Source organism: Chelonia mydas, chromosome 2 (genome assembly GCF_015237465.2).
Source record: "Chelonia mydas isolate rCheMyd1 chromosome 2, rCheMyd1.pri.v2, whole genome shotgun sequence".
Taxonomy (NCBI): domain Eukaryota; kingdom Metazoa; phylum Chordata; order Testudines; family Cheloniidae; genus Chelonia; species Chelonia mydas.
In genome coordinates, this window is record NC_057850.1 from 246,478,070 (window position 1) to 246,506,066 (window position 27,997).

Genomic DNA, 27,997 nt, shown 5'->3' on the forward strand with positions numbered 1-27,997 from the left:
TGGCATAGTTTCAGCAACAGTGCCAACTCCCAACTGGTGTGAGAAGAGGTGGTGGGAACATGGAGAGGAGAAGTGGGCAGAAGGAGGAACTGCAGAGGAGGAAGAAAACCCCTACCCTTTTCAATGAGTCCCTGTAGGTCATCCAAACTAAGAGGTTAATGTCAACAGCTTTAAAAGGCCCAAGAATTATGGCAGTGAGTGAATGAGACTAGCAGGAGGAGAGGAGACTGGAAAGAACCTGATTTTTTCCATATGTATTTTGACAGGTTTCAGAGTAACAGCTGTGTTAGTCTGTATTCGCAAAAAAAAAAAGGAGTACTTGTGGCACCTTAGAGACTAACCAATTTATTTGAGCATAAGCTTTCGTGAGCTACAGCTCACTTCATCGGATGCATATGTATTTTGGTTACTTCTGATGGACCAAGAGTTGGGAAAATGGATCAGGAGGGAGAAACTTTCCCAAATGATTTCAGGGAATACCAAGCTACCACCAAGCGTTTACGCAGGCACCTTTCTCTCATGTGCAGGTGAAGTGCTAGTCTGCTACCAAACATCACCCCTGCCTAGGCTTCACAGGGCATGTCTGAGGACCCACAGGCACTACTGACCAAAATCTCAAGAGCGCATGGGGCACCCATCTCCTGATATGCCATAGGGATGCTATTCTTAGAAGAATGCAACTTTTTTTCCCATCTTCTTCATCTAAAATGTGAGGTGCATAACTCCCAGAATTCCACACCAATCACTGCAGCTAAAGACCAAACTGTAGGACACTAAAATGTCTTCATAAGCATCTTTACAAGAAAAAGGTCTGTTTAAACACACTTCAAACAAATGTATCCAAATTATCAGACCCACATTGGCTTGCACTGGTCTCTTGCATGCTGTACTTCTGAATCTAAAGGCAACAGACCAAACAACCATAATGATTAATAAAAAAACATTAATACTTTATTTTAAATGCAGATACCATCATGAGTCATCACAATAAAATTTGTAATAGTAACTTTGTTTTAAATACTGTATGACAAATGGCCGCTGAAAATTTGACTATGTGAAATGGGTTAAAATTGTAAATTAACCAAACTAAAATTAAATATTACAAATGACAATTTTCAGAGAGAGAAGAGGAAATTAAAATATTTTCCAGATGAGCTAAAATAATTCAGCCATTAAAATAGACTAAAAATGTAAATTAGCATGATGCTGCGCATGAAACAGTCAGGAAAGAGAACTTCCTTCCTTTCTGTCTTTTGTCATTTAAAAAGGTCCACTGAGTTAAAATATTACCACAAAATTCAAATTATACTGTTCTAATTATTTCCTCTTATTTAAACAATAACGATTCATTAATCCAGGATAATCCAAGGAAATGCTGATAAATTGCACTTCTACAGGTGTCAATATTGTGCAGTTAGGCTGCTGTCACTGCTGCTGCATTTGAATGATCCCATCATCTCCTTCCAAACACACAGGTGGTCACGGCAGAATATTTAAATAACAGAATCCTTAAAATAGTCCATGTCAGGGACAGCAGCTAAGGGCTCCTTCCATGCCCTCCAGAATGACTTAGAAACCAATGGCCAAGGAGGAGTCAGATCTCTGCTAATTGCCTCTCTGTGCTGCCTTCTCTCAGATTCAGCTTTCCAGATGCCATTGCTGAGGAAGGGAGCCATCACAAATAGCCATGGTTACATATCCTTTGTGGCTAAGTGGATCAACAACCTTCATGCACTGCCCCACTGAGACCTGGTAGAGTCGATTGTTCTTCTGGAGATAAAATAAAAGAGGAAATACAAAAAAAAATTGGCTTTGCTTCATCCTTAAACTGAAAATGAGTGATGCCAAAGGCAGTGGGCCATTCACTAAATGCACTAAAGCAATGCACGTTTCAGATGGTCTTCACTTCGACCCAGTCTACGCTACACCTATAACCAAGGCAATACACCTGTCCCCGACCCAATGAGTTAAAAGTTGTAGAGTATATCCCAATAACTAGGTGTAAACCCTGGAGAGAAGATTTTAGCCCAGTTACAGGGACCTAGTCAGGTTATATCTATACTATGGTTTGTAAAAATGTTGGACAACGCATGGAACGGGGTCTCACCACTCAGTGGACACATAACCTTGCACAGTGACACAGCATTAAAGAATACCCAAATCTGGCACTCACATACCCAGGCACAACTCTCAGTGGGGGTTCTGTGTGCATGCACCAGACACACCAGCATTGGCACTAATGTTCAGGAGTGAGAGGGGATGAGCTACGCACAGCTAGTAGATCCCATCACAAGGGAGAGAGTCTCCAAGCTAGTTAGCTGCCCACTGTTGTGTGAAATAGACTGTGCCAACCCCTTTTTACTTCACCTTCCAAGGCCCACGCTGACCCTTGTCTGGGGAGACCTGGGGGCAGCTCCGGCTGGAGTTGGTCACCTGGAGGCCCTTTTTCCTTCTCAGAAAAGGCCCCATGCACCCCGCTATCAATCCATCAGCACGGGAGTCTACGTGCTCCCATGGGTGATGGGGAGTTCTGCTGGTGCTCTACTCCCATTGTTTTAATGCTTACATTAAAGTGACAATTTACTGCTGCCACTGCATCCAGGCTAGTCAGTGGGGAAGGCTTTGGGTTAACACTGAGGAGGAGCAGCCTTGACACAGATGTGAAAATCGACTCAGCAGCTGCTTTGTGAAGTCGGCCATTTAAAAGCAACATGAGAAACAAGTGCAGGTGACAATTTTAGTTTGCCTGATTGAATGTGTGCTTCTACTCCGTGAAGTGACTGTAAAAATAGCACCTTCTTACTCCTCGGATCTTCTCCCTGTGCATGTCCAGGGTCAGACCTGCCTATGCCATTGACACAAATGTTTTCACTGTTTCTTACTCCTGTTAGTCCTGTAGAGTCAACACAGCTGAGACAGTGTGACCTGGGTTCTAGTCCTCCCTGGGCACCACAGAATTGATGACTAAATTACAGTTACACCTGTGCAGCCTCATTGATAGGAATGAATGTAATCTGGCCTGACAAACATTTATTACAGCTGATGATGTATGGAAAGGAAAAGAACTCAGCTTGATTCAGAGTCCAGATTGTGAAGCCTTATCTACATTTGAGCGACAGCCTCTAGGATACGCTGCACACAAGTTAAATTGTGACTTGCAGCCATGCAATTTACCCTATTATAGATTCATAGATATTTAGGTCAGAAGGGACCATTATGATCATCTAGTCTGACCTCCTGCACAACTGAGCACATTTGATACAGAAACCACATTCCTGGCCTCCTATAATGCCATTTTCACAGTCACTTTTTAGGGTAGCCCTGCACCTTAAACACAGGGATGGGTATGAGTACTCCCCACGCAAACCACTCACCCCAAACGTCCACTGCTGTGACCCTCCAGATCCGTGGCATTTCATGAGACGAGGTGGATCTGATGAGCGAGTTTCTGACACGTCCAAGCAGAGGAGATTATTTAAAATCAGCTCATGGTCTTCATTATAAATCCATATCTGGAAAAGGAAACAGAAAAAGTGTTTGCATGGGATCAGTGAGGAATTCAGTGTCCTTGAATTGTTTAAATCCTCTGATTATCCATAAACCAGGGGAGATTGGAATTTTCAGAGACATTTCCTGACCCTACCTTGTATTTTCATCTTTCCTCCCGTCCTCTCTTTGTGTCCCCCTGCTGCTTGATCTCCTCTCCTAACTCCAGCTCCCTGTCGTTTCCTCAGGTCACACCTTTCTCTGTCTAACCCCTTCCTAGAAGCGTCCCCTGGGGAAGTCACATGATCTAGGGCTCTGTGTAGATTTGTCCACTGAGGACAAATCAGAGAGGCAGCTGGGCTCTGAGAATCTGCCCTTTGCCCTCTGAGATCTCCATGCATTTAACTTCAAGACAATGTGGTAAGATTATAGCCACTGCAGACTCTCTGACCCATCAGGTCATGGATCCAGGAAGCAAAAACCTAAATTTTCTTAGCGGAGGAAGATACATCAGGCGTAAAGGGCTAGTTGGGGGATTCTGAAGCTACATGACTCTAGAATACAGTGTGGAAGGCTGGGAAAGCAGCGGCAGGTCCCCCATTAATACTGCCTCAGTACTTGAGGACCATTTAATTTGCCGAGACTGACTAGAGCCCTGGTCCAGCCAAGCACTTAAAGCGTATACTTAACTCTGACCAGGAGCAGTGCCATGGAAGTCCTGAGATGGGGAATCAAATAAAGCAGCATAAAATCTGAGTGGCGTCACTAGTCCCCAGAGTGACCCTGGAGAGCCACACTAGGTCACTCATCTTTGGGTTCTGGTACGTCTCCTGAGGTGCTTTCAGCACAGGCAGGAAATTGTCTCTGCTGGCAAAGAGATGTTATTCTTTCTGGGTTTCTGTGGCCCAGAGGGGCTGAGACTCCTGCATGCAAACAGATTTAGGGATGACATCTTCAGGTGCAATTTGGGGCCCTGCTAAGCTTTCCCTTCCAGCGAGAGCAAATGCTTTTGCTTGTCCTGCTTGAGACATAGGGGATAACCACTGTAACACACCGTAGCCCATGTAACTCCCCCATACCCACATATTCACCACTGTTATATGATTGATTTGTTTTATACAAAGTATACCTTGTGAGTGATCGTTTGGAAAGTCATAATCTGCTAAGTATTACTGTCCTGCTAAAATGTGTGTATCAACTTTGTATATGGAGTTCTGAGATTTTTGCTACATGTTGTGAGTCTGGGAAATGCCCCCAGCCTAGCTCCTCAGAAATAACAAAGGCCTTGCATGGCATCCCAAATGGCACATACACAGCACGTGGGAGCAAGAAATGTACAATTCACCTGAGAGAGGCTTTGAATCTCACATACATAGGAGACGGCTTTATCTATGCCCTTGCAGGTGGGGGGAGGGGTGTTCCTCAAGGAGAAGAGGAGGGTATAAAATACGAGACAATGGCTTCTTCATCATCGCATCACTACTGAAACAAGTCTGCTTGAAAGACTTTGAATGGGGGAGATCGGTCCCAGGGTGGGAAGGGAATTGAGTCTGTGTACTAAGAATTGTGACCTGCCTGCAACATCCAGAGGGGTGAGAAAGTTGCTTGCTTCAAATTTTACTTAGCTTGGTAAAGTTTAGGAATTAGATTGCGATTTTTATCATCTTATTTCTTTTTGTAACCAATTCTGACCTTTTATCACTTAAAATCTATCTTTCTACAGTTTAAATATGTTTTTATCTAAACCAGTGAGCGTTGACTGATGTGTTTGGGGAAATCTCTGCTCAGGATAACAAGGGCAGCTTCGTATTCATTTTCTTTCATAAAATGACGGCCTTATGAGCTTGCACTGTCAAAGGCAGGCTTGAGCACTAAAAGACACGTTTTGGGGAGTGCAAGGCAGCAGCTGGTGGGGGATTTGCAGGTGTCTCCCTGTATACAGGTCATGCTGGGCGAGCACTCAGGTAACTTTGCTGGGTGTGCTAAGAGCCTGGAGGGGCTGTTTTTCACTAGCAGAGCACCGGGAGAGGTATGCTGAGTGAGAGAGTTAAAGGGGCACAGCAATTCCACAGGCTCGATTGTATCCTGGGGGAGGTCACAACCATTCGACTTAGTTTGTTTCAACTCCTACAGGATATTGCAGTTTGTAATTATTACTGGAGCCTGTACCCTAGAGCTGGGGCACTGTGGTGCTAGGTGCTGTATAAGGGTCAATCCCAGCCCTCAATGTTAACCGAGAGGGTGGGAGAAAGGGTGTATTATCACATCCATTTTACAGCTGGGGACATGTGGCAGAGAGACATTAAATGATGTACATGAGGCCACACACACTCTGCAGCAGCACAGGGAATTGAACCTTAATCCCAGGCCATGGCATTAACCACAGGACCACTCTTTGTCCCATGAGTTTTAGCGTCACTAACCACTACATACAATCAGTTGTTACAGAGCTTCAGCTACTTTTCCTGTTTCACCAGGTAGAGCGTGTAGGGATTTCTCCTCCCCCCCCCCCCCCCCCCCCCCCCGCGCGCACTCTTTTGCAGCCACAGTATGAGGAGTAGCTCTTCACCCCTGGCCCACGCAGCGTGGTGATACTTCAATAGGATTCTCATGCTCCTCTGGCTTGCATGTCTTTTAATAAAGCATGCAGCTTCATGCCCCTGTGTTTCAGAATGGTTGTGCATTTCATTCCACTGCACAAGCCGGCCAGCACTAGCCACAGCTACTTCATCTTTTATATTACAGCTCTAAACTCAGTGCTAACAGAGCCCATTCACGTGAGATGGGGCTTTCCTGCTTCCTCGCTGGGAATTGTTGGCTAGTGATTATGAAGCACAACTACTGAACTTTTCATTTGTTTGGCTGTTAGTTCTGCCCAGTGATTGAACCATTATTCAGAATACCCCATTCCTGGGAAGCTGACTTAGTATGTGTGACAGCCCTATAGGCTTCAAAGCCAGAAGGATCCACTGTGCCCACCTAGTCTGAGCTGCTGTATAACATAGCGTACAGGACTTTGCTGAATTAATTCCTGTTTGATCTGGTGCAAAGCTTTAGAAAATAGCCAAGCGGGATTCAAAATTTCTAAGTGATGGGTGTGATGCTGGCAGGCCAGATGCTAGCACTCGCCCCAGCTGCAAGCGTAAGCTAAGCCCTAACAAACTCAGAGCTGGAGACCAGACCCATCTGTTAGTTGTGCACAAAATAGCATTAGTCGCCTAAGAAAGTATTTAGACTCTATGACATGCATGTGAGTTGCTGCATGCATTACTCTCACTTGCACTGGCTTTATGTCATGCTACAAGAAAATATGAAAGGTTTGCTTTATAACTTTGAAAATGTTTGCTGTGAATTCAGGCATGGGAATCATTCCCCCCACCCCAATCCAGAAGGCCTATAAAAATCATCTGGGCCATCAAGCAATATTGCAATATAAAGTATTGGTTAATGGCCCTATTGCATCTGGGACATGCTTTGTACAAGAAAACTCATCCTGTAGACTTGGAAGCTGAATGAAGGAAAGAAAACAAAGCCACAGTAAAATTTTCCATCTTTTTTGGCCATTTGAACTCTGACAAGACCAGAGACTCCAAACTAAAGCCAGAGATCCCAAGGGGCTGCCCTGAAAAACACTTTGACAGATAACTACAGCTCTGTCATTGTTAGGATTTAGATGGTAACTAACTCATTTGTGTGTATATGTTTGCTTGCTTTAACCTGCAAGTAACTCTTATTACTTTTTTCTGATTAATAAACCTTTAACGAGTTTGATACAGGATTGGCTACAGACATAGTCTTTGATGTAAGAGCTAGGGTACCAATTGATCTGGGGCAAGTCACTGGTGTCTTGGGGACTGGAAGCAACCTGAAGGTGGTGTGATTTTGGTGTAAATGACTATTTGTCACTACGTTGAGTTTGTCTGGATGCCACAAGGGACTGGTATAGTGATCCAGGAGTTCACATTTGTTACCAGCTTGGTGAAATCTAATTATAGAACACACCACCAGTTTGCAGTGTCTGTGTTGTTTCTGACAGTCTGCCCTGAGGTAGATGCTTACAGTCATGAGCCTCTCTATAGAGTGTGACATATGTCATCATGTTCCCTCCACCAGCACAGGACCAAGATTTCCCATCAATACTCCATTATAGAATTTTTTTTGAATTAGTGGTATTACAGCAGCACCTGGAGGAAACTACGTTCCTTTACCCAGTGTGCTAGGCACTGTGCACCTATGCACACACAAAGAAAGGGAAGGCCCTTTAAGCGACCTGTCAGTAATGGAGAGCTGGAGCACAGAAAGGTTACGGTATTTACGCAGCTACGTCCTGTTTCTTTAGGTGCCTACATTTACTCTGCACCTACATTTTTGCAGGTTCCCTTGGTGACCCTGAGCATACACACTGCTGCCTCCCTCTCTCCAACCTGTGCACCAGGACAGAAATCCCCAAACTGCCCCCCCTCAGAGGAACATTTAGTGCGGGGGTGCTGGGGTCAGCCCCCACAGGAGGCAGGGCAGGAGCATCACCCAGCCCCTGCACCTGTCCCCAGCCTCAGCTCTGGGCCTGGCTACTAGCCACCACCATGACCCAGCTGGGGCTTGGCCCCAGACCTCGCTCCCCCCTCAGCCCCTCTCCCCCGTCTGCATCCCACCTGAGTTTAGGCAGCTCCCCTCCTAGCAACTGGGCTTTGGGGGTTGCAATCTCAGGCACCTATCTTTCCCTCTCCCCCCTTCTAGGTGCCTAACTCAGGCTTTACAGAGCAGCATTGTTCCTCTGATTTTACTAGGCACCTAAAAATTAGGCACGAGGATACTCAGCATTGCAACACGGAAGTCTCTTCCTGGATTGCCTCCTCAAGGCTTGCCTAATGCCTTACAGGGAGTCTGTGGAAAGACAGGAAATGAACCCAGATCTGCTGGATCTCAGTCCAGCAGTTAGGCACAAGATTCTCCTTGGGTTTTGATCTCTGCCCCTGATATGCTTCATGCTGAGAGATGTTTTAGATTGGATACGATGTATTGTATCTGAGGAAGATGCTAGCTTTAACGGTGCTATCCCCACAAAAACAATCCAACCACCCATCTAGCTGATAGAAGGTCACCCAAGATAAAAACTTTGAGCTACCCCTCAGATACAATTTTTAAAGAAGGGAAGAAAAATAAACCAAGATCAGGGAAGAGAAAATAATAGAAATGAAAATGTTTCTACTAGGGCTGTTGATTAATTGCAATTAATCGGTTTTAACTGCACTGTTAAACAGAATACCAACTGAAATTTATTAAATATTTTTGGATGTTTTTCTACACTTTAAACATATTGATCTCAATTACAACACAGAATACAAAGTGAGCATGCTCACTTTGTATTATTCTTGATCACTTTTACAGTGCAAATTTTGTAAACAAGAAGTGTTTTTCAATTCACCTCATACAAGTGCTACTTACAAATGTAGATTTTTTTTTGTTACATAACTGAACTCAAACACAAAACAATGTAAAACTTTAGAGCCTAAAAGTCCACTCAGTCCTACCTCTTGTTTCTCTTAGGGCCTGGCTGAACAAGTTTGTTTACGTTTACAGGAGATAATGCTGCCCTCTTCTTGTTTACTATGTTACCTGAAAGTGAGAACAGGTGTTCGCATGGCACTGTTGCAGCCAGCATTGCAAGATATTTACATGCCAGATATACTAAACATTCGTACGCCCCTTCATGCTTCAGCCACCAATCCAGAGGACATGCTTCCATGCTGATGATGCTTGTTAAAAATATAATGCGTTAATTAAATTAGTGACTGAACACCTTGTGAGAGAACTGTATGTCTCCTGCTCTGTTTTACCCGCATTCTGCCATAGATTTCATGTTATAGCAGTCTCGGATGACGACCCAGCACATGTTGTTTGATTTACAAACACTATCACTGCAGATTTCACAAAACACAAAGAAGGTACCAATGTGAGATTTCTAAAGATAGCCATAGTACTCAAACCAAGGTTTAAGAATGTGAAGTGCCTTCCAAAATCTGAGAGGGATGAGGTGTGGAGCATGCTTTCAGAAGTCTTAAAAAAGCAACACTCTGATGCAGAAACTACAGAACCCAAACCACCAAAGAAAATCAACCTTCTGCTGGTGGCATCTGACTCAGATGATGAAAATGAACGTGTGTCAATCTGCACTGCTTTGGATCGTTATCAAGTAGAACCTGTCATCAGCATGGATGTATGTCCTCTCAATTGGTGGTTGAAGCATGAAGGGACATATGAATCTTTACCACATCTGGCACGTAAATATCTTGCAATGCTGGCTACAACAGTGCCATGCAAATTGCCTGTTCTCACTTTCAGGCGACATTGTACACAAGAAGGGGAGAGCATTACCTCCTGCACATGTAAACAAACTTGTTTGTCTGAGTGATTGGCTGAACAAGAAGTAGAACTGAGTGGACTTTTAGGCTCTAAAGTTTTACATTGCTTTGTTTTTTAATGCAGTTTTTTTTGTACATAATTCTACATTAGTAAGTTCAACTTTCATAATAAAGAGATTGCACTACAGTACTTGTATTAGGTGAATTGAAAAACACTTTGTTTTTTACAGTGCAAATATTTGTAGTCAAAAATATAAAGTGAGCATTGTACACTTTATATTGTTTTGAAATCAATATATTTGAAAATGTAGAAAACATCCAAAAATATTTAAATGGTATTCTATTATTTTACAGTGTGATTAATCGTGAGATTAATCGAGATTAATTTTTTTAATTGTGTGATAAATCGCAATTAATCGCTTGACAGCCTTAGTTTCTACTAGTGGTTGAACCTTTCAGAGTTTGAATAGCAAAACATACAGGTGGCAAAGTTCATGGTCCTGTTTCTGGTCTCAATTAACACTGGGTATATATAAGGAGTCACTTTATTAATTCTCCTCTGTCACTTACATTAACTCCATTATGCCTAATTGACACCAGTGAGAATGAGTAATCATATCAAACAAACAGGCCCATGTGTGTTCTAAACTCTTAGGTGGGTTATTTCTTCTCAAATTGGTTTGATTTTACACAGCTCATAGCACCACAATCACACACTGCCTTCTATGTAAGTCTCCTGTGAATCTGCATGAGTTTCACTCTCCCAGTATAAAACATCAAATTCAGTGCACTAAAGCCAGCCAAATTAAATGAATTCTGCCTTTATTTTTCTGGCAAAACTCTAAAACAGCCTCCCTGAATGTCATGCGACTCAGGATATTGTCTCACTTGGATAGCACAATTAAGAGATATGCAATTCACTGATTATCATGGACTATTTTAATATGGCAGAGGCTCCCAGTGGGAGCTGCAGGTATCACATTAAAAAAAAATGTCCTAACCTTATAGGACCTGCTCTCACTAACATTTCTAGCATAGACCCTGTCATAAGAATGAAAGGTTAAAGATGAGAAGAGAATGGAAATATAGTAACAGGGAATGTATTATTAAACAGGGCGACAAAGATGAAAAGTAGTCAAACAACAGAGAAAAGGGATAAAAGTTGGGAGTAGAAGCAGCAGTGGTTTAAGCAAAAAAAAAAAAAAAAAAAGAAGACAGGGTACTGGGAGATAAAAAGTAAGCTAAAAATGATTCATCCACCTTCATTAGCTAATGTACAAGGCATTACTTTTCTAGAACGATCCTATGCAAATCAGCTGAAATTCATTTCAATTAATAGTCTGGAAAAAAATTAGAAACACAGTATATTCTTCATTTTCAGACTAGAAGAGCAATAATGATCTGCAGCTTGGCAACCAACTGGGGTTCAAATGATGCAACTGAAAATCTCCTAACATTGCTCTTATTTTATTAAGGTTTTGCACATAACTAATAACTCTGAACATTAGTGCCTACTCGTTTAATATCATTAAACTGGCTGTGATTGTAGCTCATTGTTACAGCCTCGCAGGGCTACTAATTAAAAGGTCACACTGAGGACCACTGCACAGGAACCAAATCTTCTAAGGCAGCTAGTTTCTGGTAGGAGATTGACAAGGCAGAGAGTGGGGAATTTTCTGTTCACATTCTTTAACAACTGTTGTTTGGATTCATGCTCAAGCAGGGTGTCCATGCTAGGTCTACCCCTCCGTTCCAACTTTCAGGGCACCTTTACCTGGTCTTCTCTTCACTTCTATGATTGCACCGTCCCTTTGCTTTAGAGGGATAGCACTGGAACATTTCAGTTTCTAAGAGTGGAGCTCCATCCCAGTGATTGTTGGAGAAGGGCACGCTGTTTACAATATCTATAACTGCTGCTCTCTAGAGATATTATTTACATTTCCCCACCACCTAGGAAACCCCCTCATGGATCATGAACCCATTCTGCTAGGTACTGTACAAACACAAAAAGGCAGTCCTTGCCCCAGAGGACTCTCAATCTTAGCATAGGATAAAAGGCAACAGCTAAACACAGGCAGACAGGCGAGTACAAGGAGTTGACTCAGCACACCAGTAGCCCAAGCTATATGTTGTGATAAATAATCACTCACATGCTCCATTCTGCACCATCCTGAGGGTATTCTATGTACCTATAATAAACTCAGGCAAATCAGCTGACTGTTTAGGATGAAATCAAAGAAAATAGTTGAACTGCAATTAAAGTTTAATTAATTGCTCATATTGTCAAAGGTAATCTAGTTCTTGGCTGTGGTTAGGCAGAATTCCTCCCACCCCCCTGAATTTGTTTTTAATGGCTTGTCTGATTTCCTGAATGCTGTAGGACTTTTTCTTTCTTTCTTCAGGGAAATTCTTAGTGTCTCCCTTGATGATGACTGTTTGCGTCTGGTAAATCAGGTCCTGCTCAGGAAGAGATTGTAGAAAAGGGCTGAGGTTCCATGTGGTTGCTAGCACCTTTAGTTAAGGTGACCATATTTCCCTATGCTGAATACGGGACATCTGGTAAAATTACTCTTATTCAAGTGAGTTCAACGGCAATCAATCAGAACTATGGCATACAAACATTCAAATTCACACCAAGTTGACTGAGCTCCTGTTAAAAAGAAATACTGCATAGTTGGATTTTATTTACCGTCTTATCTTTAAGACTTTAGGGTTCACACAGGGACGGGTGACACACACTCCCGTACATCTCTCACAGAGCACGGCCTGCCTGGCTTTACTAATTCTGAAAGAAGTTTCCTTATCAAGGGAACAGTCACTTGAGATGGTGCTGCCCAAATACTTGAACTGATCCATATTTTTCAGCTGTGTGCCTTGGATGAAGATGGCTGGCACTGAGGCACTGGAATAAGGTGCTCGTTGGAACAAGCTAGTATTTTCCCTCCTGTACAGAGGAGAGCAATGCCTCTCTAGTTTCTGCAGTCAGCTTTGCTGCCTTTGGTTTTTTTTTTTTTTTTTTTTTTTTTTTAAAACAGTAATACAATAATAGCATCTTTGAAGTCTTATGGCATTTCTTCTTCCTCCCAAACGCTATTCAAGATGTCATGGTGCACCTCGATGGCCTTGGGGCCTGCTACTTTATACAGTTCTGCTGGAATACCATCCTTTCCGGAGGCTTTGCCAGAGTTCAGTTGTTTTATGGCTTTCATAACTTCCTCAACTGATGGATAGACATCAAGATCCTCTTTGATGGGTTTCTCGGGTAAATGATCAAGGACATGCCAATTGACTGTGAATGGTCTATTGAGTATTTGTTTGGTCCAGGATTGGTCCTGCTTTGAGCAGGGGGTTGGACTAGATGACCTCCTGAGGTCCCTTCCAACCCTGATATTCTATGATTCTAAGTGTTCAGCCCATCTCTGTACGATTCCCTCCTTGTCTTTGATGAGGGTTGTACCATTTGCCAACTTCAAGGGGGCTGTGCCAGATTTAGACAGTCCGCAGACTGCTTTGAGAGAGTCAAAGAATATCTTTGCGGTGTTTATATCTGCATAATGCTGAACTTCTGCAGCTTTCCTCTCCCACCACTCATCCTACATTCTCCTCAGTTCAGATTGGGCCTTCCTCTGTAGGTACTTAAACCTACCATTCTTTGAGGTGGAAGTGAGCTCATTCTGCCATTCAACAAATACTTTATGCTTGTCACTTAGGAGTTTGAAAACGTCCTCGTTGTTCTCATCGAACCAATCCTGGTGTACCCTTTTCTTTGGCCCCAGCACTGATTTAGCTGTGTCAATAATCACGCTTGAACTGGTTCCATTTTTCCTTTGGGTTGCCATTGATTGGGGGACCATGAAAAAAGCATGTTATCAAGTGACTCCTGAAATTGCACCCGATAGTTGGCGTGTTTGAGCTTTACTACGTTGAAGGCTGTTCTATGAGTTTGGGGTGCTTGCGCTGTGAAGGGACTATATGCAGGTTCAGCATTGCTCTTACCAGTCTGTGGTCTGTCCAGCATTCTGCACCACGCCTGGCTCTGGTAATTCTGACATCGGGCGTCTCGTTGGTGGGTGATAACAGTCAATCAGGTGCCATTGTTTGGACCATGAGTGCAACCATGTCATTTTATATTTATCATTTTGCCTAGAGATGGTGTTAGTAATGAGCAGACTGGGTTCTGCACATTTCCCAAGAGGAGGAGTCTGTTGCTATTCATCTTTCCCACTCAATGTCGCCCTATCATACCTCTTCAGTCATCGTGGTCTCTACCAACTCTAGTGTTAAAGTCTCCCAGCAGGATGAGTTTGTCATATGCAGGGGTTGATCTGATGATGGAGTCCAGGTCAGAGTAGAACTGCTCCTTGTTTTCCTCTGGGCTGGTCAGTGTAGGTGAATAGGCACTGATGAGAGTGACGTGCCATAAAGGATTCAGGGGAAATCGAAGTTTCATGAGCCATTCATTCAGGCCAACAGGGAGGTCAGGGAGTTGTTTCAGGAGAGGCGTTCTTATTGCAAATCTGACTCCATGGATCCTGTCTTCAACCTCTGCTTTTCCTTTCCAAAAGAAAGTGTAATCACTTCCTAGCTCACTGATGGAACCTTCTCCAGCCAGTCTAATCTCACTCAGGGCTGCAATATCAATATCGTAGCGGGTAAGTTCGCTGGAGACAAGAGCTGTTCTTCTTTCAGGCCTTTATGCATCACCTCCATCCATCAGGGTGCGGACATTTCATGCTCCTAGAATGAGTCTTTTCTTCTTATTGTTTTTCAACTGCTGTAGGATGATCTGCCAGCCACAGTACTCTGGCCAGATGTTATGGGGCAGGCAATATTTAGGGCCGCCTACATGCAGGATTGTCTGCCAGTGGTCATCTCCAACTATCGCTTCACCACGCCCCCATCACCGCAGGACTTGGATTAATGATAGAATGTTAAGGATGATGAGATTTGATAAAATGACGTTAATGGGATCAGAGTTGCAAGAAAACCTTTGTAGGAAATTTTTGAGCGAGAAAACTGTTGTGCTGGGGGAGCCCCACTCTCTCAGCAGCTGCACGAAGAATCGTTACGGCTGGGGACTTCCTTAGCTGCGGTGGGTGACCAGGACATCTCAGTGCCTTGTCACGCTCTCTGTGCTGTGGGGCGCATTGCTGAACCGCCTTCATGGCCGCTGAATCATAAATTGATTTCCTCCTCCCAGTCCACCAGAACAGTCTTTGCCTGCTAGAGAAAGGCAGTTTCCCTATCTTGCTGGGGGTAAAAGACCCATCAGCTACTCTCACCTGGTTTAGCCCACTCATCGACGCTGTTTACCAGGGCGTGGCCGCCGTCGCATACGAACAGCTACTTAGAGCCATGGGTGAGAGCTGGGTGTCGGCAGGGACCAAAGTAGATGAACTACTCGCTATGGAGCATGACGGATTCCTCCAACAGAGGCACTACCCCTCCCTAATATCCTCCATACACCCCCACTTTAACCATTAGGCGCTATGCAAAACACCCACTTTCTCTTGCCCCATTTTCTCCTTTGAAATACGGAATATGCCTTGATAGCACCAGGTTAAGTATTTTCTTTAATGAGGCAGAGACTTCTGAGAACATTAATTCTTTCTGACTGATTGCCCCCAATGGAGTTTATTTGTGGGTCAGTATCAGCTATCTAAATACACTTTATCTTGTGAAAACTAATTCAACAGTTGGAAACCGCAAATATATTCTGTTAGAGACCTGTGATCTTACATAATTAGGGGATTTTTGTTTGGTGGTTTTTTACCTTTAAGTTATCAATTTCTCTTTATTTCAAATCTGTCCCTGGATAAAACAGGAACCGCTTTGGTAACGTACTCACTTGGCTTCTCAGATATGATGCACTCAGCTCGGAAGAGTGCCACCACTTCTGATACATGTAGTATGAGAGCATAACAATAAGGGGGAGAGTACAAGGAGCTCAGATTCCCTGGTCTGGCTGGAGGAAACACTGATACCCAAGGCTTCCCATCATCTGTGGCTAACTAAGCGGGGACTCACGAAGTGTTTTAATCTGAAGTGACAACAGCAGATGCATGCATGGGGAGCTTTCAGGGCTCCCTGCCTTCCCACCAGTAAGTAAAAGAGCACCAGCAGCTGATGGCGGAAGAAGAGCTAAGCATCCTCTGTCAGCCTCACCTACAGCATGGCCTGTTCTTTCACCATATTTCCCCTTTTGGGGGTAAAGGCAGACCCCACTAGCAGCTCTTTCTCCCCTCTGGGAAAAAGGCATTGAATGGCAGTAAGGTTTCATGTAAATTCGCCCTTTTGAAAAGCTGCTTTTTTCAAATTTCAGACTGAACCCCAGAGCCTCCTTTTCCCCCCCTTCATATCCATGAGATTCTCCATACTAATCCAATCTAAGTGATGAAATTAATAGGAATGGGGAGCAGCAGGGATATGCCATTGCACAGTTCTGCACAAATGCACTTCCTTGACTGGCTACAGGTTGCCTGAGAGCAGGTACTCCTTTCCAGTGCACTATTTTCTTTCCCTTACTGCATCCGTCACTACAGGATGATGCAACACTACATCAGCATGTCACGTCAAGCCCTGTGAAATTGGGGAGCTTCCCTCTCCTATTTCGAATTGCTCAAACTATTTTCTAACATTCTTTGATGCTGATTATCAGAGAGAAAACTTAATGGTTAACAGTGTTGCCAACTCTGTTGACTTTATCAGTAGCCTCACGATATTTGGTGTTTTTCTTAAAGCCCCAGTTCCTAGAATCAGGGAATAAAGTGAGAATTTCATTCTCCCCCGCCCCCCCTTTTAAGTACATTAGTAGCCCTCATGGTTGCAGAGAAAAAGTTGAAAACAAAATACATGACAGACCCAGACCGGTTGGCTGCAGTAGTCTGGTAGAAGGAAAACACACTGGACGAATAGTTTTCTGTTTCCTGAGTGACCAGGGCAGGGGCTACCCCAGAGCAGTCAGGAAAGTGCTAGAAGCAATTAAGTCAGGCAGACTCTATAAGACACCTGGGACCAATTAAGAACTGATTAGAAGCAATCAAGGGAAATAGGCTAATCAGATCACCTGAAGCGAATTCAGAACCAGCTGGGACCAGTTTAAAAGGAAGCCCCTTCAGAGAGGCCAGCTGGTAGGAGCTGGGAGTAAGAAGGTGTGCTGTGGGAAGGTGCGCAGTAAAAAAGAGCCAGGAGAACCAGCATGGTCAGGTACCAAGGAGGGTGCTAGGAGGGGCCGTTTGGGGAAATAGCCCAGGAAAGGGCTATAGCTCCAGTAGTATAGGAAAACTACCTGTTGCTGCTGCCAATTAGGGTCCCTGGGCTGGAACCCGGAGAAGAGGGAGGGCCCGGGTTCCCCCTAATTCCCCACACACACACCCCCTACCTCTACACAAATGCTCCCTGAGAAGGAAGACAGGGTTCTACACCAAACCCATTAACTGACCGACGATGAAAGTGACTCAGTAAGCTGTAACCCTTGCCTCTAGGAGGGGGGAGAGGCTACATTGTGGGTCACACAGGGGTGAAAGTAAGGTGGTACGGGGCAGCACAGCATACCAGTAAAAAGTGGCCTGTACCAGCCCATACCACTGACTTTAAAGCGCTGCCACGGCAGTGCTTTAACATCCCCGCCCTTTTGCGCCGCCAGGGGTGGGGGGCACAAAAGGAGCAGCTACCCCAAGGCTGGCTATTTTAAAGGGCCCGAAGCTCCGGCTGCTGGAGCCCCGGGCCCTTTAAATTGCTGCCGGAGCCCCAGGCAGCGCAGGCAGGCTGGCTGGGGGATGCTGACCCCCCCAAGCCCCACCCCTTCCTCCCGAGGCTCCGCCCCTTCTGGGGGGGCAAAGCCCCCCCATACCAGTAAGACACATTTTACTTTCACCCCTGGGGTCACAGCAAACCTCTGAGGCAAACCCTAACCGCCTAGAAGCGCAGGACCCGCCGAGACAAAGCCGGTGCTCTGCCACAATACATACTCTCTAAGGGCTCAGACAAAGAACCATACTTTTTAAAAATTCATTACTTTAAGCCAATCTCCTGATTTTAATGGCTGACTCAATTTTTAAGTTGATTTTAGGGTTGGCAATACTGAGTTAAACTATAGCATATTGAAAACTAGCTCACAGGTTCAAATACTGCCAGTATTACCAGTGGTATCATTCGTCCAGCAAAATGGCTGCCATTAGCAAGAGTCTCATAAGAGCCAACTGTAATTTAAAACTTCGTTTTCCCACCACATTTCACAGCTAATCTAAGCTGCTTCTTAATTTTTGGAACCTGCTGAACAAAGTGCCTATTGTATTGCTATAAACAGATTTGTATTTGGTATGTGTTCCAAGAGCTAATGATTTTTTCTGTGTATACAGTGCTAATGGTAGAAAAAGTTACCTGAAAAATTTCAGGCAGACTGGAAATTAACAAAAACTAAAATTAAATGTTCCTTGCACACACTTGAATAATCTTCTATAATTTATCTGAAATGCACCAGCAAGAGGATCTCTGATAGAAAATAGGCTTAAACATAGAATCATAGAATATCAGGGCTGGAAGGGACCTCAGGAGGTCATCTAGTCCAACCCCCTGCTCAAAGCAGGACCAATCCCCAACTAAATCATCCCAGCCAGGGCTCTGTCAAGCCTGACCTTAAAAATATCTAAGGAAGGAGATTCCACCACCTCCCTAGGTAACGCATTCCAGTGTTTCACCACCCTCTTAGTGAAAAAGTTTTTCCTAATATCCAACCTAAACCTCCCCCACTGCAACTTGAGACCATTACTTCTTGTTCTGTCACCAGCTACCACTGAAAACAGTCTAGATCCATCCTCTTTGGAACCCCCTTTCAGGTAGTTGAAAGCAGCTATCAAATCCCCCCTCATTCTTCTCTTCCGCAGACTAAACAATCCCAGTTCCCTCAGCCTCTCCTCATAACTCATGTGTTCCAGTCCCCAATCATTTTTGTTGCCCTCCGCTGGACGTCTTCCAATTTTTCCACATCCTTCTTGTAGCGTGGGGCCCAAAACTGAACACACTACTCCAGATGAGGCCTCACCAATGTTGAATAGAGGGGAACGATCACGTCCCTCGATCTGCTGGCAATGCCCCTACGTATACAGCCCAAAATGCCATTGGCCTTCTTGGCAACAAGGGCACACTGTTGACTCATATCCAGCTTCTCATCCACAGTAAACCCTAGGTCCTCTTCTGCAGAACTGCTGCCGAGCCATTTGGTCCCTAGTCTGTAGCGGTGCATGGGATTCTTCCATCCTAAGTGCAGGACTCTGCACTTGTCCTTGTTGAACCTCATCAGATTTCTTTTGGCCCAATCCTCTAATTTGTCTAGGGCCCTCTGTATCCTATCCCTACCCCCCAGCGTATCTACCTCTCCTCCCAGTTTAGTGTCATCTGCAAACTTGCTGAGGGTGCAATCCACAACATCCTCCAGATCATTTATGAAGATATTGAACAAAACCGGCCCCAGGACCGACCCCTGGGGCACTCCACTTGATACCAGCTGCCAACTAGACATGGAGCCATTGATCACTACCCGTTGAGCCTGACAATCTAGCCAACTTTCTATCCACCTTATAGTCCATTCATCCAGCCCATACTTCTTTAACTTGCTGGCAAGAACACTGTGGGAGACCGTGTCAAAAGCTTTGCTAAAGTCAAGGAACAACACGTCCACTGCTTTCCCCTCATCCACAGAGCCAGTTATCTCATCATAGAAGGCAATTAGATTAGTCAGGCATGACTTGCCCTTGTTGAATCCATGCTGACTGTTCCTGATCACTTTCCTCTCCTCTAAGTGCTTCAGAATTGATTCCTTGAGGACCTGCTCCATGATTTTTCCAGGGACTGAGGTCAGGCTGACCGGCCTGTAGTTCCCAGGATCCTTCTCCTTCCCTTTTTTAAAGATGGGCACTACATTAGCCTTTCTCCAGTCGTCCGGGATTTCCCCTGATCGCCACGAGTTTTCAAAGATAATGGCCAATGGCTCTGCAATCACACTTAAGAAGTGTTTTAAAGATGTGCTTATTCTTTTTACAGGATTTATTAGAACAAAACAACGTTTCAGGCCTAAAGGGAGGAAATTATATTGTTCTACAATATGTTTGGCTAGCAGAGAACAAAAACATCTCGTAAAGAGATAGCATGGTGTTGGTCAGTTTTCTGTTAGAACTGACGGCTGAGTTTGCTTCAGGTAAATTAGGTGCATTGTAGAGGAAGCCAGACAGTAGTGTTCAAAAGCTGAAGAAAGTTTATACCTCCTGAGAAGGGTAAAATGGGAAAGTTACAATTACTAGTGACTGAATCTCTTAACCACCTCCTCTTTCTTTCTGAATACCATAAGATTATTCAAGGAGAAGGGGTGTAAATAGGCCTTATATTACAGGGGGAGGCAACTGTCTCCCCTCCTCCCACATGTGGAATTCTAGCAGCCCAATGTTAAGATCATAGGAGGAAGAAGGAGGGAGACAGTGCCCAAAGGGTACGGATATTTATTATTCCTGATCAACATCCACATAAAAGGTCACATGTTTTTCAAATCGTTCACTTCACAGATTATGTAATTTAAAAATGCAGCTTCACAGTTTAACATCACAGATAAGTGTATAGTTTTGTGTAAACTGATTCAGCACTGCATTTGCACAGTCAATTAGTAAGACTGCTAGCTTTTTATAAGATATAAAATAAATCACAGAGCAAAATCTTGACTCCAAAACCATTTTCAAACAAAAGCATATTTTTGCTACTGACGGTAACAGCATCTTCCCTAAGGAACTCACACTTGCTTTGTTAAAACTACTTGATGAAATAGAGGAGCTACTGAGAAAAAATTACTTATCTGTCACTCTTGTTCTCTGAAGATACAAGCTGCAGTAGATCACTCCTCAGAGCTCTGGCATCTCCCCACAAGTCTCACAGGACTAGCAGGGACCCAAGCTCTAAAGCAGGGGTGGGCAAACTACGGCCCGTGGCCAGTGATGAGCTGCCAAAAGCTGAAGAACCGATTCCTTCACTCGCTCCGGGTCTTCAGCAGCACTTTGGCGGCGGGTTGTTTGGTGCCGCCGAAGACCCGGAGCGAGTGAAGGACGTGCCGCCAAAGTGCTGCCGAAGTCCCGGAGCGCTGTCGGGTGAGTAAAAATTAAAAAGGGATTCTCAGGGCAACCTCCCCAGCTGAGAGCTCAGGCAGGCCGGAGTTTGCCCACCCCTTTAACAACCGGTTCACGCGAACTGGTGCAAACTGGTTCCAGCTCACCATTGCCCGTGGCGCCACAGGCCCCGCGCCATTTCCGGAAGCAGCCAGCACCATGTCCCTGCATCCCCTGGAGGAGCGGTGGGCAGAGGGCTACATGCGCTGCCCTCGCCTGCAGGCACCGCCCCCCGCAGCTCCCATTGGCCGGGAACAGGGAACCACGGCGAATGGGAGCTTCAGGGGAGGTACCTGCAGGCGAGGGAAGCACACTGAGCCCTCAGCTCCCCCTCCCCCAGGGCCGCAGGGACCTGGTGCCAGCCGCTTCTGGGAGCAGTGCAGGGCCAGGACAGGTAGGGAGCCCACCTTAGCCCCACTGTGTGCCGCTGCCACCCCAGAGCCGCTCCACATAAGCGGCACCGGGCCAGAGCCCACACCCCAACCCCCTGCCCTGAGCCCCCTTGTACACCCCACACTGTTCCTGAGCCCCAACCTCCTGCCCTGAGCCCCCTCCGACACCCCTCCCGCACCTCGAGCCCCCTTGTACACCCTGCATCCCTCCTGTGCCTCAACCTCCGCCCTGAGCCCCTTCCTGCACACCACACCTCCTCCTACACCCCAACCCCCTGCCCCAGCCCTACATTCACGGCCCTGCATGCAATTTCCCCACCCAGATGTGGCTCTCGAGCCAAAAAGTTTGCCCACCCCTGCTCTAAAGCCACTGGTTCCAGTAGGTGGCATCATGCACCAGGCCCCTTAGTGCCTTAAGGTATCAGTACTTTCCTAAACTAACGTAGAAATAACGGCGCCAAGTTTTCCAAACTGACTAGTGATTGCAGGTGCCTTAATTTTGGGGTGACCATCTTGAAACCCCTTAGCGGAGCCTGCTTTTCAGAGAACTAGAGTTACAAGCCCCCGCCCCCAAGTCACAATATGCTAATGGTGTCTGTCAAACATACAGCTAAGGGTAGCATAAAATCCCTCCTTTACCTGTAAAGGGTTAAGAAACTCGGGTAACCTGGTTGGCACCTGACCAAAGGGACCAATGAGAGAAGAAGATATTTTCAAAATCTGTGGGGACAGGGGTTTGCTTTTGTTCTCTTTGTTGTTCGCTCCGGGGTCAGTGAGGAACCAGGACAGGGAAAATACATCTCCATAAGCCATAGCTGAACTAAGCATCTAATCTTACAGAAATAGTAAGTAATAGCAAGGAAATGCCTTAGATTATCTTTTGTTTCAGTTTGTGAATTTTCCCTGTGCTAAGAGGGAGGTTTATCCCTGTTTTTGTAACCTTAAATTTTTCCTAGAGGGGAAACCCTCTGTGTTTTGAATCTGATTGCCCTGTGAGATTATTTTCCATCCTAATTTTACAGAAGTGTTTCTTTTACTTTTTTTTTTAATAAAGTTCTGTTTTCTTTAAGAATCTAATTGGGGTTTTTAGTGTCCCTAAAAACCCAAGGTTGGTCTGTGCTCATCTTGTTTATTCTCAAGCCTCCCCAGGAAAGGGGGTGTACGGCTTGGGGGGATATTAAGGGGAAGATACGGTTCCAAGTGGCCCTCCCTAAATGTTTGTTTGAATCACTTGGTGGTGGCAGCGTTTACGTAATCCAAAGTACAAGGGAGAATTTGTGCCTTGGGGAGTTTTTACCCTCAGCTGGTAAAAAATAAGCTTAGGGGGTCTTTCATGCAGGTCCCCACATCTGTACCCTAAAGTTCAGAGTGGGGAAGGAACCCTGATAGTGCCACACAATGAGAAACCCAGAAAATGCAATACTTGTCTTAATTAAAAACAAACTGAACAGAGGCAGAGTGCAAGCGGGACAGTGGACAAAGCAGCAGCATGTACGTATCGTGAGTCCCCAGAACTAGTTAACAACTGACTGACTGTAGCAGCTCTAAGGGCTTGTCTTCACTACAGGGGTAAATCGACCTAAGTTACGCTACTCCAGCTACGTGACTAATGTAGCTGGAGTCGATGTAGTTTAGGTCAACTTACCCTGGTGTCTTCACTGCACTGCGTCGACAGGAGATGCTCTCCGGTCGACTTCCCTTACTCTTCCACCGGAGTCAACCAGAGAGCGCTCTGCCATCAATTTAGCAGGTCTTCACTAAATCTGCTAAATTGATCCCTGCTACATCGATTGCAGATCTGCTAAATTGATCCCTGCTACATCGATTGCAGCAGTGTGGATCGTGAAGACCAGCCCTTAGAGTCAAAGGAATGACAGCCTTTCTACAAGGGGTGACCAAAGTGGAGCCCGTGAGCCATATGCAGTTCAAATTAATACAAAGATGCAACCCACAAAGATAACAGCTCCCAGCATCCGATGCTCCATGTTGACCAGAGCAGGCTGCTCCGCATAAGACTAGGGCCTGGTCTACATTAGAAAATCAGGTCACTTTAATTACGTTGGTCAGGAGTGTGAAAAATCCATACCCCTGAGTGACGTTAAGCCAACCTGAGTCCCTGCGTAGACAGCACTAGATCAGTGGAGATATCTTCCGTCAATCTAGCTTACCGCCTCTCGGGTGTCTACATGGAAGGGTTTCAGAGTAGCAGCCGTGTTAGTCTGTATTCGCAAAAAGAAAAGGAGGACTAGTGGCACCTTAGAAACTAACCAATTTATTTGAGCATAAGCTTTCGTGAGCTACAGCTCACTTCATCAGTTGCATTCAGTGGAAAATACAGTGAGGAGATTTATATACACACAGAACATGAAAAAATGGGTGTTATCATACACACTGTAAGGAGAGTGATCACTTAAGATGAGCTATGGAAGGGCTACAGCCGCTGTGCCACTGTAACGTTTTAAGTGTAGACACACACAAGTGTGGCACGGTAGGATTTGCAATCTACATGGTCAGCACTTGCACACTGAAGATAAAGGTACTTTGCAGCTGGCTCCTTTTAATCAAAATTAGGTGTTGCATTAGGCTCCTTCTCAACAGCACAACATGCCAGCAATTTGGAAAGTCTGGAAAATCCTTACTTGAATTAATGGCAGCAAGCCAACATCGATCACCTACCTGGTTTTGATCACTGTAGTCACACTCCCTAACCACAACTAGTCCTCCTTTCTGACTTGGGTGACCCTGGGCAACCAGACATTTGTTGGTTTGAAGGTGATAAAGCTGTGAAAGGAAACGATGACAGCTTAATTTATACCATCATTAAAGGCAAGTAGCAGAAGAAACATTTGGCAAATCTTCTAATAATCCGTATTTCCTAAAACTCATCATATGCTCACAAAGAAACACCTTCTTCCCTTTTCACATACAGGACATTCTGCTTTTTAAATTAATATTTTAGTATAAACACACTTTAAAACAATTTAATTTTATCTTCAAGACCTGACAAGTTTCCTCCTCCCTGCAATTTGGAAGTAGTGTGCACACATGACAGAATTTTGCCTGTTGTGTTTGTGTAATTCAGTTATTCCCTAACAACTTCATCCTTTCTCTGAACAGCAGAGGTCACACATATACTTTCACTCCTGGATATTTATGGGTTTTCTTTCTAGGATTCACAGCAATTACAAACATAAGAATGCTTTGCCCCCACCACGTTCCCTTTTGGATTCACTTAATGCAAGTGACTTTGTGCCACCTGACTTCCAAAAACCTCAGGAACTGACTCTACCTGGTCTCAACTACCTTAATTTTATTAGGCCTCCGGTGGGGATTCAATTTAGAGTGTAAAACTTCCCATGTCTTTCGGATGAGATCCCAGCCCAGTTTTGATGCATTGACTGTCACCTGAAGTAGAATTACCTGGAGTTTGGGTTTTTTTGGACAGACTGGGATCAGACACTCAATATGTGGCTTCATATTGAAGAAAGCCTACTACTGAGATGAATTATAAAGCTCCTAGTGGCTGCTCAGCTGCTCTCCTGGTGTGACAAGAGTCTCTCCCACCCAACCCTGAATTCTGCTGATGGTCATTTGGTCAGTGGTCCCATGAAGTAGATCAGCATGCTCAAAGGCTTTTATTCTGGTCTAGAATTATTTGGCTTCAGTATGATCAACAATAGGAAAAAAGCTGATCCCCATTTTGGAGCTGAATGTAGACGAGCTTTCACAGCCTTGGAACAGTGAGCCATCCTGAAAAATGAGCTAATTTTGCCTTAGATAAATGCATGCAGTTACTTTGGCTTTTGTCTTATTACTAGGCTATTCCTGAAAAATCAGTATTTTCTTATTCTTTAGATTTATAAAACCAAAAGGCATTGCTATAAACACTCGAGACACTTCTAATGGATACATAAATCCAGAAAGAAATAGCTACTCTGTAGCATGACACTAAATAATCGGGCAGCACAACAACAAACTAAATTCCATTTTTCTCTGAGCATCACCCCCAGCAATTTTGCTTCTTCAGATGCCCTAAGATGCTATGTCCTGCAGCATAAATAACTGCTATCCCTTTGCTGATTTGCACTACACATCTAAATCACATAAATTACATATTTTAAATTGAGAGGATTCTAAGGAACATTCTCTATCAAAGACTTTAGGGAAAATTTTGAATGTTAATCACTCACCAGTAGGTGATGACATCTTCATCATCTGGACTCATGGAAAAGAAGCCCTTGAGGAATTCCACCATGATTTCAACAATTTCCATCCCACCATCAACCTCAACCTGGTCCAGTCCACACAAGAGATCCACTTCCTGGACACTACAGTGCTAATAAACGATGGTCACATAAACACCACCCTATACCGGAAACCTACTGACCACTATTCCTACCTACGTGCCTCCAGCTTTCACCCTGACCACACCACACGATCCATCGTCTAAAGCCAAGCTCTGCGATACAACCGCATTTGCTCCAACCCCTCAGACAGAGACAAACACCTACAAGATCTCTATCAAGCATTCTTACAACTACAATACCCACCTGTGGAAGTGAAGAAACAGATTGATAGAGCCAGAAGAGTTCTCAGAAGTCACCTACTACAGGACAGGCCTAACAAAGAAAATAACAGAACGCCACTAGCCGTCACCTTCAGCCCCCAACTAAAACCCCTCCAACGCATTATTAAGGATCTACAACCTATCCTGAAGGATGACCCAACACTCTCACAAATCTTGGGAGACAGGCCAGTCCTTGCCTACAGACAGACCCCCAACCTGAAGCAAATACTCACCAACAACCACATACCACACAACAGAACCACTAACCCAGGAACCTATCCTTGCAACAAAGCCCGTTGCCAACTGTGCCCATATATCTATTCAGGGGACACCATCACAGGGCCTAATAACATCAGCCACACTATCAGAGGCTCGTTCACCTGCACATCCACCAATGTGATATATGCCATCATGTGCCAGCAATGCCCCTCTGCCATGTACATTGGCCAAACTGGACAGTCTCTACGTAAAAGAATAAATGGACACAAATCAGATGTCAAGAATTATAACACTCATAAACCAGTCGGAGAACACTTCAATCTCTCTGGTCACGCAATCACAGACATGAAGGTTACTATCTTACAACAAAAAAACTTCAAATCCAGACTCCAGCGAGAAACTGCTGAATTGGAATTCATTTGCAAATTGGATACTATTAATTTAGGCTTAAATAGAGACTGGGAGTGGCTAAGTCATTATGCAAGGTAGCCTATTTCCCCTTGTTTTTTCCTACCCCCTCCCCGACGTTCTGGTTAAACTTGGATTTATGCTGGAAATGGCCCACCTTGATTGTCATGCACATTGTGGGGAGAGTGGTCAGTTTGGATGAGCTATTGCCAGCAGGAGAGTGAGTTTGTGTGTGTGGGGGGGGGGGTGAGAAAACCTGGATTTGTGCTGGAAATGGCCCACCTTGATTATCATGCACATTATAGGGAGAGTGGTCACTTTGGATAGGCTATTACCAGCAGGAGAGTGAGTTTGTGTGTGTGGTTTTTGGAGGGGGGTGAGGAGGTGAGAGAACCTGGATTTGTGCAGGAAATGGCCCACCTTGATTATCATACACATTGTGAAGAGAGTGATCACTTTGGATGGGATATTACCAGCAGGAGAGTGAGTTTGGGGGGGGGGGGGGGCGGGCGGAGGGTGAGAAAACCTAGATTTGTGCTGGAAATGGCCCAACTTGATGATCACTTTAGATAAGCTATTACCAGCAGGAGAGTGGGGTGGGAGGAGGTATTGTTTCATGGTCTCTGTGTGTATATAATGTCTTCTGCAGCTTCCACAGTATGCATCCGATGAAGTGAGCTGTAGCTCACGAAAGCTCATGCTCAAATAAAATTGGTTAATCTCTAAGGTGCCACAACTACTCCTTTTCTTTTTGCGAATACAGAATAACACGGCTGTTACTCTGAAACCTGTCCTTAAATTATGTAACTTACGTGGTTTTAAAATGATGAGTGTGTCTCATCAGTCATGAACCACTAGCGTTTGACAATTTTTATGATACTTCCCCAGCTGGCTAACAAGCACTGCTCCCTTCCAAATTAGTTTTTATATTATAAAAGGTGGGATTTGGAATAATTTATTCTGAACCCTTTGGAGTCTGGCACACTGTGGTGATATTGGCTGATCATTCTGTTCCCGGGCGTCTTGAATCAGTTTATGTAATGAATTAGAGCCAAAGCTGACTAACCACCCCACACAATATTGAGCACACTTATCAAACCCCAAAGACTCAATCTGCAGGACATTAATTAGATTTGGCAGTACACTGTCCTGTTTATTCAAAGGACATACAAGGCTATCCTCTAAATTGGGGTGGCCAACCTGTGGCTCCGGAGCCACACGCGGCTCTTCAGAAGTTAATATGCGGCTCCTTGGATAGGCACCGACTCCGGGGCTGGAGCTACAGGCGCCAACTTTCCCGTGTGCCGGGGGGGTGGGGGGTGCTCACTGCTCAACCCCTGGCTCTGCCACAAGCCCTGCCCCCACTCCACCTCTTCCCACTCCCTCCCCTGAGCCTGCCATGCCTTCACTTCTCCC

General features: G+C 44.8%; 1 protein-coding gene across 10 annotated transcripts in view; it reads right to left on the minus strand.

Moving 5' to 3' along the window:
* GALNT11 (polypeptide N-acetylgalactosaminyltransferase 11) overlaps positions 1 to 27,997 on the minus strand; it is a 107,167-nt gene that overhangs the window by 16,020 nt on the left and 63,150 nt on the right. For 7 of the 10 annotated variants that reach the window (XM_037891122.2, XM_043541593.1, XM_037891123.2 and 4 more), the window contains 3 exons: positions 24,064 to 24,168; positions 3,375 to 3,512; positions 930 to 1,770 (listed from right to left, as the gene is read on the minus strand). In XM_037891122.2, coding sequence (XP_037747050.1) covers positions 1,639 to 1,770; positions 3,375 to 3,512; positions 24,064 to 24,168 — 375 coding nt within the window. In that variant the 3' untranslated portion in view covers positions 930 to 1,638. Of the gene's footprint in view, positions 1 to 929; positions 1,771 to 3,374; positions 3,513 to 24,063; positions 24,169 to 27,997 lie in introns of those variants that run through there. The other 3 variants (XR_005224092.2, XR_006289127.1, XM_037891126.2) reach the window with 2 other exon arrangements.